We start from the raw sequence: 22604 nt of genomic DNA, 5'->3' as shown, positions 1-22604 counted from the left end.
TCTCCTGCGCATTGCATTTTTAATGTAACACCACTTCGTTAAGAATAAATTTCAGGAGGCCCAGAGGGCTCACCGTGTTAATTATCGGTGAAGAAAATATTCTCAAACTTCTCTACAAGTCAGAGAGATCTGGAACCAGGGCAGTTGTCCCATTTGGGTAAGAAAGAAGCTAATTGGGCAGGTGCTCCTCTTATCCAACTTGATGCCGGAGTACTCCCTGATCCCATTGTATTTTTTCCCCTCTGCCTGGAGGAGCAAAAGTCGGATTTTTATTCTTAAGAAAGGACTTATGTAGAAAGTTCTCTCTCGTAAAACAAGTTTTGGAAATGGTGGCGGGGGTGTTTCATTATATCTTTTTTCCTTTTTTAAAAACAGAAAAATGGAAATCCTTTTAAATATATGTTAGGATGTGGTCTTTATAACTGGACTTACCCATAACTTCCAGGCTTTTTAGATACCTGAGTATTTTTCATCCTGGTGACCAGGAGCAGAATGACTAGGAGAAGAAGGGACTGTGAAGAGGGTTAGCATCAGGGTTCATCTTCAGTTGTCCTGATTTATATGGCCACCAGATTCAGAGGTGGAGAAAGTGAGGCAGGTGACCTTGCACAGCTGTCCCTCACTTAAATCCAATTCATTTGCATGTCATGGCATCACCTCCCTGATGTCATGGTCCTTTTCTAGCATGAAGGACAACAATAACAACAACAGAGACAGGGTGGATGGCAGAAGGTGAGACTAGAATCAGACTTGGGGTAGTAGTGGAGGAAAACTTGAAAGGAAAAAAAAAAGTTTTTTGAAGTTTCGAAACTTGTACAGAGCAAGGGAGTGTTGATTTGTGGAGTGCCAGATTTACACCTCTGGGTGTCCTGAAGGGAAAGGTTTTCATTGATCAGCAGGAGGTGAGACGTGGGCTGAGAATCTCGATACAAACGGTCTCCCTTTCCGCCCCTCCTCTTCAGACCTCCTGCTGAGCCGGACTCCAGCCCCGCCTTCAGGGTAAGGCACAGCCAGCAGAGAAAAAGGATAGTCTTCAACCCCCTCCTCAAAAACTACCGCCCTCTAGGTTTCACTTCAGTGTCCAGTTGAGCTAGGCAATTTGGGGTAGCGAGGGTACAGACGAGGGCGAGAGGAGATTCCAAAGAATGGCGCGGAACCTGCTCTCTTAGATTCCTCCCACGCTGCTTATGGGCAGGATAAGCCCGCATCTCCTATAAATTATTCACATTTCACAACTCTCCGAGCTAAGGAAGGAAGCTCACCGATTCGAAGCTGTCGGTGGAGCTGGTGGGTCGCCAGAGCGGAGGAAGAGGGAATGTAATCTGATATCCTAAATTGGATGGCGTGGTGGTGGGGAATCGGAAAGGGATACCAACATAAATCCCAGATTCTGAATATTCCAAAGGTTCTCCTTCTCCCCTCCATCCCAGTGTTCTTCCAGGACAAATCCCTGAACTACTTCTAGCCACCTCCAGGTCCAAGTAACCAGTGTTAGGGAGCACTTAAGATGTACATTTTATGTATGGTAAATCACATCTATTTAATCGATGTTGGTTGGATACTCATTATACCTTTGCTCCAGGGGTCTGGTTAACCAGCTGGAATAGAGAGGAATGGGAAGAGAGGTAAGTGCCACATGGCCAGGGTGGAGCAGAATTTCTAGGGGCCCTAGCAGGGCAAGCAGCTCTCCTCAGGCCATAGGTCCAGAGCCGTGGGAGAGGACTCCACTCTCCTAATCCCTTCAAAAGGCTCCGAGCTAATACAGGCCAGACCCTAGTCATCCTGGGAAGTCTTTGAGGGGACATAGATTGTTACAGTGGAGAGGTCAGATAAAGAAGTCTGTGGGCCAAGACAGAGCACAATCAGACCTCGGCTACTGACTGCTGGGTCACATTACCTGCAGAGTAACAGTTGCAGAAATGTAAACTTCGGGGAGCGGTGGGAAGCTCCTAGTCTCCCTGTGGAGTCCTTTTTTTTTTTCCTCTTCTTTCTCACCGCCCCCCCCTTTTTTTAATTATCATTCCTGGAGCAGAACTGAAACAGCTTTCAAGACCTACCTCCATACCCAATTTCCACTCTGACTAGCAGCTCGATTATACTGATTTTCCATTCTGATCCTACATAAAAACGAAATAATATATTGTAGTCCATACCACCCAGAGGAGGAAGAACGACTACCAGGCAGGGATCAAATCACCTAGGGAAGAAGGAAGTTCAGAGAGCAGGATACAAGAGTGTAGGTCTAGTGGGGAGGGGGGGCTCAGCAGGGTGTCGGGGCCATGCTCTTAACCTGTCAACGTCATAACCCCCTAGCTCTTTAGTTACTGAGCAAAGATGGAAAAAAATGAAGGAAGGAGTTCCTCTCTTTTGAAAGAAGCACAGTGGAACTTTTCATAGCAAACCCAGAAGATGCTATTTTATCTTCTAAATGTGGTCAAAGATCTATTGGTATTGCACAACTTGAATATTATTACCTTTTGGTATCTCAGTTATCTTACTTTGTTTTGGTCTTTTTCTCTCCCTTATGGGGCTCCATTTTCTTTGGTGAGATTTTCAAGCATTGCTTTGTTTTTATTGTTTAATATTGTTACAACTTTATCATTCTTCTAAAGCAAAAAGTCAAGACTGAGCCCAGGATTTTCAAGAGTTCACTTGGGTCTGTTTTGGCCTTGGTTCATCCCACAGACAGATTCATTTTGTGTCCAAAAAAGTCTATCTCAATCCACTTATAATAACAATCAACCTTCAAAATAAATAATCACTGATTTGCCTTTAATGGCTGACAAAGTTTCTATATATTATTTTTTAAATTCCTTAAATGGACTTTCTTTTCTCTCAGGTTTTTGGCCTTATGTTATTGTGGTTTTTTTTTTTAAAGATAGTTGGGAAGTGGGGGGATAGTCAGCAAACTCATCAGCTCCCTAAAGGGAAAAAGGTTGGGATAATTAGTAAAGAAGCTTTACTAACCCACCATCTCAGTCCAGGTACACATTCAAACCACCAGCAGCCACCAAAAAGAAGAGAAGCAACATGTTGTTTACAATCTCTGACCTCAGCTTTCAGAGAGGAAAAAGGAAGTCTGTGGCAATTTTACTATTCATTATTTTGTGGGTTTGGATTGGACCTCCATGGGCCATTGCTCAGGTGAAATTTCTTAGGTTGATGTGTATGTGTGTGCTTGTGTAACTCCCAGCCGACAAACTAAAACTCTTGGAATCCGGAGACAGATTTTTCTAGAGATAACAAAGACACATTGTCACTTTAGGCTCAGCCTCTGCTACAAATCCTTAATTGCAAGTAAAGAGGGGGAAAAAAGGCGAAGGGGGATCTAGTGTCTCTAGCAGCCCCAGTGAGGGTCTCCAGGCGGTGAGGCCCCCTTTGATCAGGAAAATCCAATTATTTGTGTATATACATTTCCCACATAGTGATTACTTCATTAATTGTCCCGCCTTTATCTCCTCCCTACCCATCCCCCCTAATAATCAGTTCTTTTATCCAGACCAACAAACACACCATAGGAGCTTTGTGGATTCAAAGGATTTGCTTTCGCTTCTGAAAGAGCCGCTATTCTTTGATGATTGGGTAGCGGCAAACTTCAAAGCCATAAATCTTCCCTCTGACTGGCTGGCGGCCCAGCAAAGTCCTTATCAAATTCTTGGAGGTGATCCTAGAGCACTCAGACAGTCCGCGGAGAGCGCGCGGCGCGGGGCGGTCAGGCAAGGCAAGGCGAGGCTAGGCGTGGGGCGGGGAAGGGGGGCAGGACAGCCGGAAAGCGGGGAGCGCACTCCAAGGGGGGCAGAGGCGAACAGAGAGGGGCCGAATACACAGGCGAACGAGCCGGCCGGGCAAAGAAGCTGGGCTGCTCTTCGTCTTCGCCTTGGAGCCTCCATGCCTCGGCATTGCCCCGCTGCCCTCCCGTTGCGCCAGGAGTGGTAGCCATGGCCGCTGTAGCGGTCCTCCGGAACGACTCCCTGCAAGCTTTTCTCCAGGTCAGTGCCCTGGGGGCCTCTGGAGGGGGTGGGTGTTGAGGGATGTAGAACCGACTGGAAAGAAGATAAGCTAAGTGTTTGTTATTCTATCTCCGAATCTCCTAGAAGCACTCGGAAGTTTTTAGTCTGCATTTACTAGAAGGCAAGCTCCTGAGGCGAGAAATAGATGCTTGTAGGTCAGAAGAAAGTCTGGCCTAAAACTTTCACTACATTTTACTTCATCCAATATCCCCTCCAGTCCTAACTTAACGTATTATTGGCAGCCAAAAAACTGGAGTTTGATACCTGGGGCTATGGAGAGTAGGTTGGCCGGCGAGTATAGGTGGGTGTTTCCGGGTGGGGTGAAGGGGGAAGGAGAGTGATGTGGAGGGTAAGGGGGATAGGGTAGGAGTAGGGTAGGAGCTTCCCGCTGGGGAAGGGAAATGGGGAACCCTCGGAGAATGAGAAGGAAAAGGAGGGAAAGAAAGATCCAAGGAAGGGGGAGGGGGGGAAGAGGGGAGAATGGAAGCAGAGCAGGTCACCACCTCAGTAGATGTTTATAGATACTTTTCAGATTGCATTGTCTGAAGTGAGCTTGTGTTTATAAGAAGGCAGCCATTGGTTTTCATCTCGCCTCTCACTTTGTGCCAACTTTTTTTGTCTTCCAAATCTCCTAAAGGATTGATTGTGACTGTTTCCACTAAGTTGTGTTGTTGTTGTGTTGTGTTTTGTTTTGTTTTTAATGGGGAACGACGCGCGTTTTGTTTCTTTTTGGCTCATGCACCAAAAACTTCCCCAGCTCTGGCTGCAAGAAGTGTGTGCCGGGCGAATTCTGTGACTTGGGCGGTGGCGGGTTGGTGTGAATTGAGGGGGGTGAGGGGTGGCAGTATAATAACTAACTGTAGTAGGTGTGGTGAACGGGGCTGGGGATCCGGTGGATGGAGCGGTAATCTTTTGTTTCTTCTCCCCAACACGTCCCCACCCCACGACCCACCACCACCTCTTCCTATGCAGGACCGCACCCCAAGCGCTTCTCCGGAGTTGGTCAAACACTCGCCGCTGGCGCTCCTGGCGGCCACCTGTAGCCGAATAGGACAGCCGGGCTCGGCCGCCCCTCCGGACTTTCTACAGGTCTCCTACGACCCGACTCTGGGATCACCCTCCAGGATTTTCCACCCGTGGACTACCGACATGCCAGCCCACTCGCCAGGAGGCCTACCTCCTCCCCATCCCAGTCTGGGGTTGACGCCCCAGAAGAACCACCTGCAGCCCTCTTTCGGGGCGGCCCACGAACTTCCCCTGACCCCACCGGCAGACCCCTCCTACCCTTACGAATTCTCACCGGTCAAGATGCTACCCTCCTCCATGGCAGCCCTGCCGGCCAGCTGCCCCCCAGCCTACGTGCCCTACGCCGCCCAGGCCGCTCTGCCACCTGGCTATTCTAACCTACTGCCCCCGCCGCCGCCGCCGCCTCCACCACCGCCTCCCCCGCCGCCGCCACCTCCCCCGCCGCCCTGCCGCCAGCTCTCCCCTAACCCTGTCCCGGAGGACATTCCGTGGTGGAGCATTCCGCAAGCCGGGGCCGGGGCCGGAGGTCCAGGCGTGCCCGGAGGCGGTGTCCCAGGAGGCTGTAGCGGGGGCCATCCTGGTCACCATGCCCCGCGCTTCCCCGCCGCGGCCACTGCTGCGGCCGCGGCGGCTGCCGCCTTGCAGCGCAGCCTGGTACTGGGCCACTCGGACTTCGCCCAATATCAGAGCCAGATCGCCGCCCTGCTACAGACCAAGTCCCCCCTGGCGGCCACGGCCAGGAGGTGCCGCCGCTGCCGCTGCCCCAATTGCCAGGCAGCGGGTGGAGCCCCCGAGGCGGAGCCCGGCAAAAAGAAGCAGCACGTCTGCCACGTTCCCGGCTGCGGCAAGGTGTACGGCAAGACGTCGCACCTGAAGGCGCACCTGCGCTGGCACACGGGCGAGCGGCCCTTCGTCTGCAACTGGCTCTTCTGCGGCAAGAGCTTTACGCGCTCGGACGAGCTGCAGCGGCACCTGCGGACTCACACGGGCGAGAAGCGCTTCGCCTGCCCAGAGTGCGGCAAGCGTTTCATGAGGAGCGACCACCTGGCCAAGCACGTGAAGACGCATCAGAACAAGAAGCTTAAGGCGGGAGAGGCCGGGGTCAAGCGGGAGGACACTCGAGATCTTTGAACAGCCCCACCACCACCATCCCCGACTCTTGCCACTGCACCCCTCCCCGCTATTGCCCCGGGACCTCCTGTCCCGGGAGCCGCTTGCACTGAGGGGGAAAGCTTTGGATTTGTTCAGCACTGCGGCCTTTGGACAAACTGAGGATTTGCCCCCAACCCAAGCTTCTGCCCTATTCCTGGCAAATTCAGCGCTTTCCCGGGAAGCTTCCCCAGATCCAGTTGTTTTCCTGGCAGCTCTCACACTTGAGGTCTGAGAGGTCAAAAGAGTTGATTTAAGGAGGGTGATGGAGCTTGATGGGAGGGAAGGAGGTGGAGCAACTGGATTCCGGAGCCCTAGACTGCAGTTTGCTAGTCGAGTCCCTCTCATTCCTCCAGGGGAAGGCCCTCAGATCTTCGAGGTTTGAGGGGTCAGGCCTTTATGCTCCAAGGCTTTCTTGACCATCTATGTAGAAAAAGTAGCTCAAGTCCGAAACAATTTGGAGGCTTCTAAATGCTTTTGCTGGAACAGGAATGAGCTTTTATGTACAGATTATTTAATAGCTTTGTTAAATAATAATAATTATTATAATAAAGTGTTTTCTTGTCTTTGGCTCCATGCAGGGGCTCCAGCATGAAATGTTTCTGCGACTGCAGTGTGAAAATAAATACATTAACAAGGGTCCCCTGGGGAAGATCCTACTGAGTCAGTCTCATGATCATTTCTACCTTCGAATGGCTAAAAACAAACAAACAAACAAACAAAAAACTTATATTTCTCCAAATTTTGGAGCTTCTCCATTAGTCAGTGTCTTGAATTTAATTTGGTTTGGTCAACAGACTTGAGTCCGAAGGCTACTGAGCCTGAGGTGGCTGAAGGTGGGAGATGCATGGGTTACAAGCTTAAGTGCATCAAACAATTCTTAGCAAACTTAGGGAGAAGGACTAAAACTTCCCTAATTGTATTTTCATTTACTGACATCTCTGAAAATCGAGCCTTATTAACTAAAATATTTAGAATACAGAACATGGAAATTCTCTTTTGATTTTTATTGGTTTGCTGCCTGCTGGAAAGTAGTGACAAATGGATCATTCTCAATCCTGTCACGCAGAGTTCTCTGCACTGTTGATTATATAAAGTAGATTTAAGTTTGGGAAGTAAATTGAGACGTCTTGTAGAAGAACAATATTTTTGTGCAGGCTTGCCTCATTTCCTAATTATTAAAGATAAGGACAGAGCTTCACAGAAGGTTTTAGATCTAGTTTGTTTTTCAAGATTGGAATTAATTTGCACTATCACTTGCTGAACCATGATGTTCAGCCTTGTAATTAAATATCGTTTTTGGTAAGAAAATTAATAATTGTCTCATCCAGGGCAATAGCTGTGAATGATGATCTATGTAGGGAAGGAAATTCAGGCCCTTTTTATATCTTTGGGTTGTATTCCTACAAAAGATTCAAATAGTTCAGAGTTTCCCCATTAGAAAATGTGAAGTGTGGTCATATCTTGGGAAAGTAGCAAGTTTATTAGCACAGATTCACCTCTAATTTTTCTTAAACTTTAGAAAACACATTCCATTTTCTATAAATTGGTTGCCTTTTCACTACTGAATATCTAATTAGAAATATTTTCCTTTTCTAATTTGATTAGCTCTGGTATCTGGAGGTATTAGAAGATTGAGTCCATAATTATTAAATGAACATGTTTTAAATCTTGTTGAAAATATTGAGATTAAACTAATGTTATAATGTCAATTTATTAAGAATGTAACATAAGCAAATTCATTTCTGAAATTTTATGCTTCTAGGAAATCACACTAGTGAAGCAACTTGGTGTAAAATGCTAAATGAGCAGTGGAGTTGGTGAGGTTGGTTTGCTTTGTTTTTTGTTTGTTTGTTTGTTTTGTTTTGTTTTTTTTTTCTTTCAAACATGTAGAAATAACTCCTGGAACCATTCCTTTAATGACAACACAATTCAATCTGAAAAACTGAAATAGTTTACTTTATTTAAGGGCACAAGAGTTTGTTTCTTAGACAAAAATAATAGAAGAAATTCCCATTCATAGAAATTGAAATCTGAACTATTTCAAGGTAAGATTCTCTAAATAAATTCTATGAAGAAATATATCAACAAATTTCAAGAAGAAATGTACTGAAACATCAGAGACAGAAAATATTTTATCATATAAGGGTAAAACCTCTCTCACGACATCAATCAAAAAATTCCTGAAATATGAAAGAGAAAATAGTGAATGTCAAGAATAACTACAATTGTGGAAAAGGAAATTTAAATTTTGACAGAGAAAGTTCTTAGTTATCATTTGGTAAACTTTAAGACAATACCAAAGTTTAAGTATTTTGGAAGAGAGAGTTTTCATAAGTAGATAAATATTAAAAATCAAGATAAAACATACCAAAAAGTTTGTTGGGAAGCATAACAAATATGATGACCGAATAACTTTTCTAATGATTTTATTTCATCGAAACAGAAAATTTAAGAAAGAAGTAAAATGACCTAATATAGCTGAAAAAGTGTTAGGGTTTTTTTTTCCACTTGCAAATTTGTGTTGTGGTAAGTATAAAGAAAAATGTGCTTATGCCTGAGCCAACTGGAGACAAGAAAATGTGTTTCTATTTTTCCAAAGGCTGGAAAGGTTTTTGTGTGTGCTTGTAGTGAAAAATAAGCTAATAAATGACTCAAAATAACGCCCATATTCAATACAGAAATGATTTAGATTTTACAGAATATTCAACTCTTATTTTTTAATGTTTTGTTTCCTCAAAAATTGTTAGCTAGAGTTTCATCAAATTAAGGCATTATTTGCAAGGATAAATAATGAAAGCAGATTATTATTATGGATTTAATAGTACATCTGTCAGAAAAAAAATAATGAAATTAAAAGGACAATTTTTAAACCAGGTTGCTGTTGAATTCAAATTAGAAGAAAGCAGTAAAAATGTGGAGTTTTTAAAAAATTGCTTACAAAAAACTTATAATATAATCAGCGTATCCCTGTCAAGAGCAACAAAACAATTATTCAGTTCAACTCCCCTAACCCCAAAAGGGAAAGTATGTAGTTATTTAGAATCCTCAAATAATTATTTTGACTTAAAATCAGGCAAGCTATTTTCCCTCTCTGGGTCTCAGTTTCTTCATCTGTAAAATGGACAGAATAGCATAAGGCCCTTTGCAAACTTGAACATATTATTTCAGTGTCAGCTCTCTCTCTTTTTTTCTATGACTATAACATGAGAAAATTCAAATTTACTGAGTATAAAATCGAACACAAAATAGTTGCAGCTTGAAATTTGTCTCACTTAGAGAACTTATCTTTATAACATTCATAATCAGGGGTCATTTAATACTAGTCATATAACACTAAATTTGATAGCAACCTTTCATTTTCCTTTTCTTTTTTTAAAGAAAATATACAGCTACTGACTACAGTCCCATAGCTAACTATGGATCTGCAAACATGTTAGTCAACCAGAAGGATTATTAATTATTTTTCAAGAAAGTGTCCCATTTGAATGGTCTCCCTGCTAGCATGGTTATGTTATGTTTTGTCCAAGATCAGCTCAGCTAAAGTTCTGATCTCATGACTTTATATATCACAAGACTTACAATGAAAAGCTGTGAAAATAGCCAATTTTGCCATGCTTGGCATAGAATGATAATTTGAAAACTTTAGAATTTGTAAAAGATATTTGCTATTCCTCAAAGTTTCTTTATGATACTCAGTTTACACTAACGATATTTAGTAGATAATCAGATTTGTGTATAGTAGTTTTTCCCTTATTTTGCCCCTCTAATAGGCTCACAGCATACAATTGGTGACTCTGACTACAAAAAGTTACAAATTAAAACAAGATAAATAATGGCAGTCTTTATAGACATTAATATGTTTTTGTATCTAAATATTATACCAAGGCATCCAAATGGAAGTCTGATTTCATAAAGACCACAGAATTTAACTCTCTAGATTTGTGGCTTCAAATTGAAAAGAGTTGAAAAGAAGGCATTTTCTATTAAATGTAATTCTTTTCTTCCATGGCTTGCATTAGAAAAATGTAGCTTCTAAACAGGAGATGGACCAAGTTAAAATTTTTTAAAAGGGAAGTGGGACTAGTCAGTGAGTCTGTTCAGGTTCTCAATGAAAGAAATAACAAAGTGGGGAAAGAGGAAAAGTGGGGGTAGAGGGGAAGAAAGATGGTAAAAGCAGATGGGCTTTTGTTCATCAAAATTTTGCAAACCAGATGCCATAATTTTTCATTCTATCCTGTGTTAAACCCACCCAAATATGATTATGTTGGAACTGAATGGCTTTTTTCCCCTTCTATTTTCCTTTTCTCTAGGCTTGCATTGAGAGTACTTTGTACAACTGAAGGCTTTTACCCTGTGATCTATCTCTTGCTGATAGTATTATGCACATTCCTCCCCCCACCCCTTATTAAAAGGAAAATACTACTTTAATGTTATTGGAAAACTTGTAAGTGATAGGATTCATCCAAGAAAATTTTAATTTATCAGTGGTTGAACTCGTAATTTGTCCTTTGGACATTGATTTGTCTAAGTAAACATCAATGGCAGAAGGTGGCCCTACAAGTATGCTCACTGATTTTGTTCCAGTGCGCTTCTTGGATTTATTATTTGTTCATGTTTTCATTACATCAGATACTATCTCTGTTCTGGTCCCAGTGTTCTCTAAGGACCTTCTGGCATTAACGGTTATATTTAAAAGAACACCAAGTGAAATGAAACTGGAATAAGTATTAGGTTATGTAGACATATGATACAGGTAAATTCAAGATTCAATATAGATTGGGTGGGTGGTAAATGATTTGGTTTAGCTATTTATGTTGGTTATATTAATCTAAGAGTTCCCAAAGCTCTACTTTGAGTTGATCAGACTTAATATACGCTTGTCTTCTGTTAAATTCCACTTAGCTTCCCTTCCCTTTTTGATTAATATGTAATTAAACTGAATAAGAAACATCACCAGGGGCGGCAACTTTCCCTATTATTTCATTTGCTGGCTTCCTACACTATATAACTAAACTAATGTGTTACTTGCAGAAGAGAGATTTAATGACACTGTTCTAGACCCCAGGATCTTTCCAGATATCTATACTTTAGAGTAAATTTACCCATTGTGCTCATATTGCTAATTGAGGATTTTTAAGTGCTGATTGCTTATGTCAGAGAATCTGTTAGAACAAAATAGGCAGTGTTAGCATACTTTTTTTCATGCTGACATTTTGATGGCTTCACTTATTAGACATTATGAACATTTCCCCTTCAGTGTCTTTAATGATTATGCTGAAACATAATCCCCAATGGTGCATTTCACACTTGAGCATAATCATGAGAATCATAATTCAGTCCATACATATGAATTACAATAGTTTGCACAGACACAAAAATAATAGCATGCATTGGACCAAAAGAATCAGTCAGTGTGGTGGAGAAGAAAAATCAAGCCAGTTATTTGGCATCATTTAAAAGAAAAATAATTTATTTCGTTGATTGAATTTTTCACTTTTCAGTAAGCTTTCTAGTCAATGTGAAGTTCAAGGCTTTATTGAAAAAGTAAAGTCTGTATTATACTTAAATAATGAAATTATTTAAAATCATTTAGATATAATCACTGAATGTTATTCATCTCAATTTTAACAAATGAGGTATGTTAAAAAAAAATTCTAGAGTCAAAATTGTGCCAAATGCTAAGATAAAACTTAAAAAATTTAGTCATCTGATTATTTCTTAATATTCAATTACCTAGCAGCATTTAGACAGAGGTTCCTAACCTGGGGTCCATGAACTTTGTTGTTTTTATTTTTTTTAATCCTTATATTCCGTTTCCTCTGGAACCTATGTATTTTGTTATATGCATTTAAAAACATTCTGTGAATTTCAAGCTTTACCAGCCTGCTAAAGAGGACTGTGACACAAAAAGAGGTTTAGAACCTCTGATTTAGACTAAAGATGGTAATCTTTCAAGACAGGTACCAAGGATCAAAATCCTAATTTGTGTCTAGAGTTGGGAAAAAAGCTAGTTTTAAGATTTTAGCAGCAATGCCTGAAAAGGCCACAAGATGGTGATTGTAGGTTCATAGGTCCAGAAGGGAACTTGGATATTATTGATGAAGAAGCTAAAGTGACCCAAAGGACACTTGGGTATATAATTGGCAGAACCACATTAGACTTCTATGTGTTTAAGCTGAATACTCTTCCCAAGCAATAAGCTGCTTTCTCTTTTCCCCATTTGTCTTTGTCTTTGTAGCTCTTTGTGTTATGACCTCTGCCTTTATTTCAAATTTTCTCTGCTATTTGTTGGAGCAAGGAATATTCCTATGTTTCTCTTAGTGATTCATTCCATGTATCTCTCTTCTCTTCATTTGGATTAAAATGCCTACAATATGATACTAATAAGGGAAAATGCTTTCTCATCCTTCTACGTGTTTCAACTAGCTATAATAAATATAAATGTGAAGTGAGTTATTTTGTTATTTTGTGCATTGACATTTTAAAAGAAGGTGAGATTTTTTCTCCTTTAAAGAAATTTACTGTTATTGTGGGTTTTGAAGGAAAAATAATTTCTGCAGCCCTGAATTTTTATTATGGGTTACTAATCCTCAATAGAAGAAAAAATAATAATAAAGGCTCTCAAAAACTGATTGAGATGCAAGATTTAAAATTCAGCCATAGCTCATGATTTAAGAAGCCTCTCACAGGTTAGATTTTCATTACAAAAGCAAACCAATTATCAAACAATCTATTACTTACATCTATAAGTTTAGCCTTTTTCATTGTTAAGCTAGAGTTTTGATTGAAGAGATTGAAACCAAAATGAACTTGAGAACATTTAACTTTTTTCCACTTTTTTTCTATTCTCATTGAGGCTACTCTACTTGATTAGGACCTTTCTTTTTCTCTCAGACCCTTTATTCTCTCCCTGTTTGATCCTACAATGAAGTCTGTGTCTTCTGTCAATAGTACCATAGTCTATTGCCAGGAAAGCAACTGTGGTATCACAAATTCGGTATTATGATTCCAGGGCAAGCTCAAACTAGAGTTTGGAGAAGAACGTTGCTAAGATGTTTTCTAAAGGAAAAGAACTCCCCTCATCAATCATGAGAGTGCTTGATCTCAACCCTGCCAAGAACACTGTGTTTTATGCCACAGAGCAACCTTAAGAATTTTTTCCACTATAATTGAGCCAGGGTCTCTCTTCCAGTGGAGGTCTGAGACTGGGGCAAAGGGAAATGGATCATGGGATAAGATGCTTCAGTTTATCTGGATAGTTACAAAGCAACATAAGAGGAAAATAAAATAAGAGGAAAAAGTGAACAACTTAAATATTTAGCCAAATCTTAGTTTGGAGGACTAAAGACAATAGAATGAAAGATTATGACATCTGGTTTATGAAAATCTAATTAATAAAAGCTTACTTGATTCTTAGATCATTAGAATAGTCTCAAATAGAAATTAGAGGAAAGCAAAGAATAATTAAGTTAGCTATTATGCAAGCAATATTTGTACCTTGAGATATTGTGTCAGCATTAGTGTTGCTTTAATCCTACTCGACAGCATATCTTATTCTCTGTGAATACCCTAACAGTCATATGTATATTATTTATGTTCTGTATAAAATGAAAGGGATGGACAAAAGCAGGGTTTCTTAACCTTTTTTATGCCATAGACCTCTTTAGCAGTCTAGTGAAACCTATAGACTCTGTCTTAGAATGATTTTAAATAATTAAAGGAAATGCTAATAAAGATGCAATTTTCCTCCATACAAGTTCACAGATTCCCTAAAATCTATCCATTTAGGATTCTCAGGACTCTAGGTTAAGGACCTTAGAACTAGATGATGTCTATAATCCCTGATGTCTCTAAATGTAGGATTCTATAATTATAGTTGGCTGTGATGTTATCAACATAAGCCTTGGCCCCACTGATGCTCTTTATGGGAATTACACAATAAATAAATGCAGGATTAAATGAGGTGCTGTCATATTTCAACATGTTTGTATTGTTCACTGAAATGCTACTGTTACCTTAACATGGTGCAAAGGTGACTGGATTCTCAAGGCCCATGCCTGCAGCTCGAAAGTTCTAGGGAGATCATTTGAATATAGCACAGTAACAGATTGTGCCTAACATCTGAGGAAAAAAAAGTATCTCAATATCAAAAAATTCATTACTGAACATCAGGCACCAACTGTTGGTTTTACTATATGTTTTTATTTTTTTTTAACCACATAACTTATGAAACTATCCAAGGAATGGATGGGTTTCAGTCTCCTTTGGTAAAGAGAGTACCTGCCCTAATTAAATCACAGATCTTTTGAATTTCTAAAGGAAAAAACTAGATTCTTTACCAAATTCCAAACTTTGACTTGAAATTGCTAAAATGAATGAAACTATTCATTTTTCCCTAATATTTCTAGTAATTCAAGTTGATATGCAGAACTGCAGTAGATTGAAGTCACATATATGTATGTAGTATTTGCCTGATTGAGATTATTGAGAATAAATGACAGGTAACTCAAAACTATTGATTTAAAAACATTTGGGCAATTAAACTGATAAATGCTCGGTTTTAAACAAATCTAGCATAAGGGATTGGTGTTCATCATTCTCCTTTAGCTTTGGCTTCTCAGGGACCAGATTTTTTTGTCCTCCAGAAGTGGAGAGATAGGAACTTTTAGACTTCTTCAGAATGCCAGTGTATGGAATCATATTATAGGAAAGGCTACAAAGAGTAATTGCAAAATGTAATAAGTAGAATTCTTCTAACCTCAGACTTACGAAGCTCAGAGCAGAAGCTCAGAGAAACAGTTTGTTGAAATAATTGTCAGCCCCCTTTTAAAGAAAGAAAAAATGGAGAACTTTAAGAATTGAAAGGGATATAAATCATTTGGTCAAAGTCCAATAATAAACAATAGAGACTGGGATATTAAAGAGTTTTGTGTCCATTATGCAAATCATTGTATAAGCAATTGTTCTTTTATATTACTTAGCGCCAACACATGATTTACATTTTCTATTATAAATCACACACATCTATTTCACATATTAATTGGTAAAGTTGCCCACCCTATAAAGTATAGCCCTGACATTTAGCAACATCTGGTTTCTTAAAAATAATGTTCAGCTAAGCGAGCAATCTGACTTTCTACTGTCAATGAATGATTAATAACTCAAACAGAAACACTCAGGGCATATATAAACTTCAGTACAAATAGTGGGGGAAAATGTACCCCATGATGATGAATAAATGTAATGGTTATACAACTAAAAGATAAACATATCCAGTGTGAGTGCCCAAAATGCTAAAATATCTTAAAGAGATGAATTCATAGGTCTGAGATTTGTTTCAAATGATCCTCCACAATCTTCAAAGTGGACTAATTGTGTGTCCAAACTAATTGACTGTATTCCAAATCCTGCTTCATTCAGACCTTGTCCTTCAAATGGTCCTAGGATAAGAACAAATATTTTCCTGTAAATTTCTTTCAGAGCTGGGCTTCAGGCCAGAACCTAATTTACGTTTTGATTTAAAACAATTGTTTGTAAAATAAAACAACATAAGTTAGGAACTTCAGCCACTCAAGTTCTCTTTCGGGGCTCTTGGAACTAGGTCCATTATTCTCTGCAGTCTAGGGATGCTTGGGGAGGTCCAGCTGCTCCTGATTACCTTGCCGCCTGAGAGATGGGGATAACATAGCTGTTCTTGCAGCCTAAAGAACACTAAAGATCATCCCATAGTAAATGAAGGAACAGAATTCTGTTCACTATTCCAGCCCAACAGAGACAACTTATTTTTCTCAAACCAGTGATATTTAGGGCCTGTTTTTGTTTCCTCAATCTTTCCTCAAATATTATTTTATTTTTTCCCAGATGTGGGATTTTTAGTGTGGAAACTCTCACCACTGATACAGATGGGCAATTCTTCTGAAGTTTCCATTCTTTGGGAATTGTATGGGGCTCTTAGAAACTAAATGATTTAACCTCCATTGTAGAGGGTCTCATAATCAAAGTCAAAACTGAGTATTTCCCAAGGCTGGCTCTTTATTTGCTACACTACTTTACCATATCTTTTCTAGAAAAGGAAAATTGATAACAGAGAGATAAATGACATACATCTATTGTCTAATAAATCTTTCACTAAATCCATTTAGTAAATTATGATCCTTAAGATTTCATTAGTATGGGAAGTTCTCAGCATAGAGACATCTTCTACCAATGCAGATACACAATTCATTAGTAATTTACAATCTTAGAAAGTTGCCCATCAATAACTTTCTAAGTGATCAGGAAGATTCTCTAGCTGTTTGCCCAAGTTAATATTATTACTACCTTCCCAACTTGTTCCTCTCATTTTCCTTCTATCATTTTAATTCAATGAGATGAATGATTACCAATGATGAAATTGAAACCAGACACACTTAGATAGAGACCAGTCTGAAAAAATATATAGTAGGTTCAAGAAAGATCTGAGGTAAAATGCAGGATCAAAGGGGTTACAAATTATACTATGAAACAAAGCATAGAAGCTGAGGAACTTTCTAGACAGTTTGACAATACATAAATGTGATCGATAAGCATCTGATTTTCCTTCAAATTCTCCTCTCTCTTTCCCTCCCTCCTACTCTTTTCCTCCTTCTTTCTCTGCCTCTCTGTTTATCTCTGTCTCTTTCTCTCTCTGCCTCTGCCTCTTAATTCATAACAATGCTCTTTTCTGGCTATCCACTACCTCTTGAAATATATTGCTTTCTTTATCAAGAGGCATTCTTTTTTATGTAATTTACCTTAAATGAGAAGATTTAATGCACAAATATTAACAAATTCAAACCTAATAATGTAAATTACCTCCTTGCACCATTTTCTTTTTTGTGCAGTACATAAATGCAAGCATATTTTGACTTATAAACAATATTAAAGTATAATCTTGATTAACTGGAATGCTTATGGGTTTGCATAACTAATGGCTAATGTTTAATTGTTCTAGGTAAAAACCTTTAAAACATAATAGTTCACTTTTATTGTCTTCATTTTATTGTCTTTACCAAACTAACTGCATTATGATGACTGAGGAGCTTCCTATGCCTTAAGTTATAATTAAGATCAATCAAATATTGCTTTCTAATGTCATTTATAACTATACCAAAAACACAGGAGGCATTCACTATTTTAAACATCTGTAGAACTTTAAAATTTTGTTTTGCTTTGCTTTATATTGGTTTCCTTTTTTCCCAAGAACTTGGTTCTTTATTTGGAACACAAAGTAATGAGTTTTATTGTATACTTGTTTTAGAAACTGGATTTTAGAAATTCAAAGATTTCTTTGAAATCAGAGAGTTCTAACTTTTGTTCTCTTCCCAGATTATTCTACTCTTTGTTAATCAAATCCCACTTTTGTATGGCATGACTCTTCTCATTATCCCATTCATGGCATAAGTTACAGTTTTCAATTAGAAGGTGGTGAGGAAAGAGGAAGAACAAGCTTACATAAGCAGCCAAGCCCTGAACTATGTTTAGGGGTGCAAAGAAATGTAAGAAATGATCCATGTTCTCAAGGAGCTCACTGAACTGCACCCTATAACCATCTGATGCTCTCTGTCTCTGTCTATCTGTCTGTGTCTGTCTCTCTATCTGTCTACTATCTCTTTCTGTCTCTATCTGTCTCTGTCTCTCTGTTTCTATCTGTCTCTGTCTCTCTGTTTCTGTCTGTCTCTTGTTAATTTAAAAAGAGGCTGGGAACCTTTAAAAAAAAAAAAAAGATCATTTCTTTATAATAGGAACTAGCCATGGAAATCCTGTCTTTAGAGTATGTTCTGCCTGATGACAATCCCAATGCATGCTTGAAGAACCTGCTCCCAGAAAGATGGAATGGGGGGCCCTACCTTCTCCTTTGGGCATGTGCAAGTATTTTTGACTGGTTTCTTTTGGCTTATTATATGATGGTAAATGAATTTTAATTGGCTGATGAACCAGAACTGATTGTGTAGGCAAACATCACTTTAGAAGCTAAATCCTTCTCTTTTTCTTCCTGTTGGATACAAAGGAAAACTTCTCTGAACCCTGTGAGCCTCTCCTAGGCAAGGCTGTATCAGTAATGGGGCTACCTCCCATTTATGCTGCCTTTCCTTTGCTACAGGGTTTTGTGAGATCTCAAAAAAAGTGGAAAAACTACCAGAGGTCCAGCAGCCAAACATAGGAAGCATCTCAAGGAATGACCTACTTGAAACAATCCTGAAGTAGATAGATCTGGCAGTTGAGTTTTCCTACAAGACATATTTTCTATCCGTTAGCTATGCTGACCTCAGAAGTATAATTGGTAGGTGAATGCTTTGCAGTATTTTTTCCTTTTTTGTTTTGTTTTGTTTCATGTATGAGTTTGAGTTTGAGACTGCTCTCCCCAAAGACATTGTTGGTAGAGGGAAAATTGTGCCCTTATTTGGTAGGAGCAGGGGAGAAAAAACATGTTAGTACTTTTCTTCCTCCCTCCTTCCCTCCTTTTCTTTCTTTCTTCTCTCCTTTTCTTTCTTTCTTTCTTTCTTTCTTTCTTTCTTTCTTTCTTTCTTTCTTTCTTTCTTTCTTTCTTTCTTTCTTTCTTTCTTTCTTTTTTTCTTTCTTTCTTCTTCCCTCCTTCTTCCCTCCTTTTTTTCTTTCTTTCTTCTTTTCTTCTTTCCCTCCTTCCTTCCTTCTTTCCTTTCTTTTTTTCTGTCACAATCAGGACTAAAGGATTTGCTTAGGGTCATACAGCTAGTAAATGTCTGAGGGCAAGTCTGAACCTGAAACTTCTGACTCCAGGACTGGTGTTCTATGCACTGCAATATCTAGCTGTCCATCTTGCTATTTTCAATAAATATTCCTTTTAAAAATCTCATTGATATTAATTGCATATCAATTGGGAAAAATGATTCTTAGATACTGATTAGTGGAATCAATAATATTGAGGTAATAATAGATATCATTGAGTAATTAACATTAGGGAGAAACTTGGAGGCTCAAGTCATTTGTATTAGAAAAAAATCTGACCCACAGAAATAACTTTAGAACCCTGATGAAATAGATGGTACAGAAGTATCATTCAGGGAACCCTTCCAATTTGTGTAGAGAGAAAGGAAGAATGGGAGAGTAAGTTCTGAGCCTCTTTACATCTCACTGCTTTCTATTGATAGCATTTCATTGATGATCTGCATATCATTAACTATTAAAGGCTACTGAGTAACATTTGGCATGCTGGGTCCATGATAATGTTCTTTTCTGGATTGTACTCCATACGATGGTGATCAAATACCTCACGGTTTCATGTTTTTGTTGTTTGACATCCATTTATGTCCTTAACTTCTGTTTTCTTCTATATATAACACAGTTTATTCTTCCAGTACTCCTGGAGGTCCCTCAATCAATAATTTTTTTTAATTTCACTTTTTTGATTCAGAAAAAAACTGCCCATATTCAATTGAGGATGAAAGAAAATTAAACCTCTGTTATAAACATGTATAGTCCAGTAAAACAATTGTCCACATTGGCCATGCTTAAATGAATACAAACACACACATATAGATACACATGAAAAGATACATAAATTTTATTTTATTTATAAAAATACACATGTATAAATATTCATGTATATACATAAATACATATACACACGCACACACACATACATATATATATGTGTATATAAATTCTCCACTCTGAATCCTTCATTCCTCTATCACAAGGTGGGTAGCATATCCTCTGGATATTTGGAATTCTGGTTGGTCATTACATTGATCAGAATTCCTGTGTTTTCAGAGAATAGTGAAGTTCCAGTTTTGCCCATTCTCCCCATCCTTTCTTGTTTATATAAAAACTTTTATTTGTGATTATGTAATCTATTCTTTCTCCTCCCCTCTATTCCTATAAATTCCTCTCCTTTCTCTTTTCCTTCTTTTAATATTATTAAAACTTAAGAGAGTTACTCCCACGTCTTTTAATTAGATTTTCTCTAGAATCCCTGATGATGATGATGGGGTAGTAAAGGCAAGAAAGAGGCCTGCTAACTTTGACTTGGTCCAGAATAAATTCTTATATCATAGACTGCTAAAGTGCCCATCACTCCTTCCTGGGAGTGATTTCACAATAACTTCAAATTCATTTTTTTTGTATTCCCATCATAAGTCAAGGAGGAGGCAGGCAAATAAAGTACTAGAAGCAGTCTAAGGTATTTAATAGCATTCCAAGGGAGAGGTACATATTTATTAATAGTAATCCTGGGTTATATGTAATTATCATCTACATACATAACTTTCTTGTTCAACAATTTTCTCCTTGGCCTATACAATTGGGTTTATTTGGAGAAATGTATCAGAATGGGCACTCCACAAATATAGTTAGTATTATTATTTACATTCATAAGATAGAGAACTTCAGGAGTGAAACAAGGTTGCCCACTATCACCATTACTATTCAATATAGTACTAGAAACGCTAGCCTCGGCAATAAGAGCCGAGAAAGAGATTCAAGGAATTAGAGTAGGAAATGAGGAAATCAAACTATCACTTTTTGCAGATGACATGATGGTATACTTAGAGAACCCCAAAGACTCTGCTAAAAAGCTACTAGAAATAATTCAAAATTTCAGCAAAGTGGCAGGATACAAAATAAATCCACATAAATCCTCGGCATTTTTATATATCACTAACAAAATGCAACAGCAAGAGATACAAAGAGAAATTCCATTCCAAACAAATGTTGAGAGTATAAAATATTTGGGAATCCATCTACCAAAGAAAAGTCAGGAATTATATGAGAAAAATTACAAAACACTTGCCACAAAAATAAAATCAGATTTAAATAATTGGAAAGACATTCAGTGCTCTTGGATAGGCCGAGCGAATATAATAAAGATGACAATACTCCCCAAACTAATCTATTTATTTAGTGCTATACCAATCAGACTCCCAAGAAACTATTTTAATGACCTAGAAAAAATAACAACAAAATTCATATGGAAGAATAAAAGGTCAAGAATTGCAAGGGAACTAATGAAAAAAAACTCAGAGGAAGGTGGTCTAAGTGTACCTGATCTAAAGCTATATTATATAGCAGCAGTCACCAAAACCATTTGGTATTGGCTACAAAATAGACCGGTAGATCAGTGGAACAGATTAGATACAAAGGACAAAAAAGGGTACATCTATAGCAATCTAATCTTTGACAAACCCAAAGATTCCAACATTAGGGATAAAAATTCATTATTCGGAAAAAACTGTTGGGAAAACTGGAAATTAGTATGGCAGAAATTAGATATGGATCCACACTTAACACCATATACCAAGATAAGATCAAAATGGGTCCATGATTTAGGCATAAAGAGGGAGATAATAAATAGATTGGAGGAACAGAGGATAATCTACCTCTCAGACTTGTGGAGGAGGAAGGAATTTATGACCAGAGGAGAACTAGAGATCATTATTGATCACAAAATAGAAGATTTTGATTACATCAAACTAAAAAGTTTCTGTACAAATAATACTAATGCAAACAAGATTAGAAGGGAAATAACAAATTGGGAAAATATTTTTAAAAACAAAGGTTCTGACAAAGGCCTCATTTCCAAAATATATAGAGAACTGACCCTAATTTATAAGAAACCGAACCATTCTCCAATTGATAAATGGTCAAAGGATATGAACAGACAATTCTCAGAGGAAGAAATTGAAACTATATCCACTCACATGAAAGAGTGTTCCAAATCACTACTGATCAGAGAAATGCAAATTAAGACCACTCTGAGATACCACTACACACCTGTCAGATTGGCTAAGATGACAGGAACAAATAATGACAAATGTTGGAGGGGATGTGGGGAAACTGGGACACTAATACATTGCTGGTGGAGTTGTGAAAGAATCCAGCCATTCTGGAGAGCAATCTGGAATTATGCCCAAAAAGTTATCAAACTGTGCATACCCTTTGACCCAGCAGCGCTACTACTGGGATTATATCCCAAAGAAATACTAAAGAGCGGAAAGAGACATATATGTGCCAAAATGTTTGTGGCAGCTCTTTTTGTTGTAGCTAGAAACTGGAAGATGAATGGATGTCCATCAGTTGGAGAATGGTTGGGTAAATTATGGTATATGAAGGTTATGGAATATTATTGCTCGGTAAGAAATGACCAGCAGGAGGAATATAGAGAGGCCTGGAGAGATTTAAATCAACTGATGCTGAGTGAAATGAGCAGAACCAGAAGATCACTGTACACTTCAACAACAATGCTGTATGAGGATGTATTCTGATGGAAGTGGAAATCTTCAACATAAAGAAGATCCAACTCACTTCCAGTTGATCAATGATGGACAGAGGTAGCTGCACCCAGAGAAGAAACACTGGGAGGGGAATGAAAATTGTTAGCACTAATATCTGTCTGCCCAGGTTGCATGTACCTTCGGATTC

At 38.9% G+C, this 22604-nt stretch overlaps 1 protein-coding gene across 1 annotated transcript; it reads left to right on the top strand.

Moving 5' to 3' along the window:
* The first annotated feature begins 3683 nt into the window (after positions 1-3683).
* SP5 (Sp5 transcription factor) lies at positions 3684-6848 on the top strand. Its single transcript, XM_074303154.1, has 2 exons — positions 3684-3989; positions 4983-6848. The coding sequence occupies exons 1-2, from the start codon at positions 3939-3941 to the stop codon at positions 6165-6167; spliced, it is 1236 nt and encodes a 411-aa protein (XP_074159255.1). The 5' UTR covers positions 3684-3938; the 3' UTR covers positions 6168-6848.
* Positions 6849-22604: the final 15756 nt, after the last annotated feature.

This window comes from Sminthopsis crassicaudata, chromosome 3 (genome assembly GCF_048593235.1).
Source record: "Sminthopsis crassicaudata isolate SCR6 chromosome 3, ASM4859323v1, whole genome shotgun sequence".
NCBI classification, from domain to species: Eukaryota; Metazoa; Chordata; class Mammalia; order Dasyuromorphia; family Dasyuridae; genus Sminthopsis; species Sminthopsis crassicaudata.
This window is presented reverse-complemented; position numbering and strand designations above follow the sequence as displayed.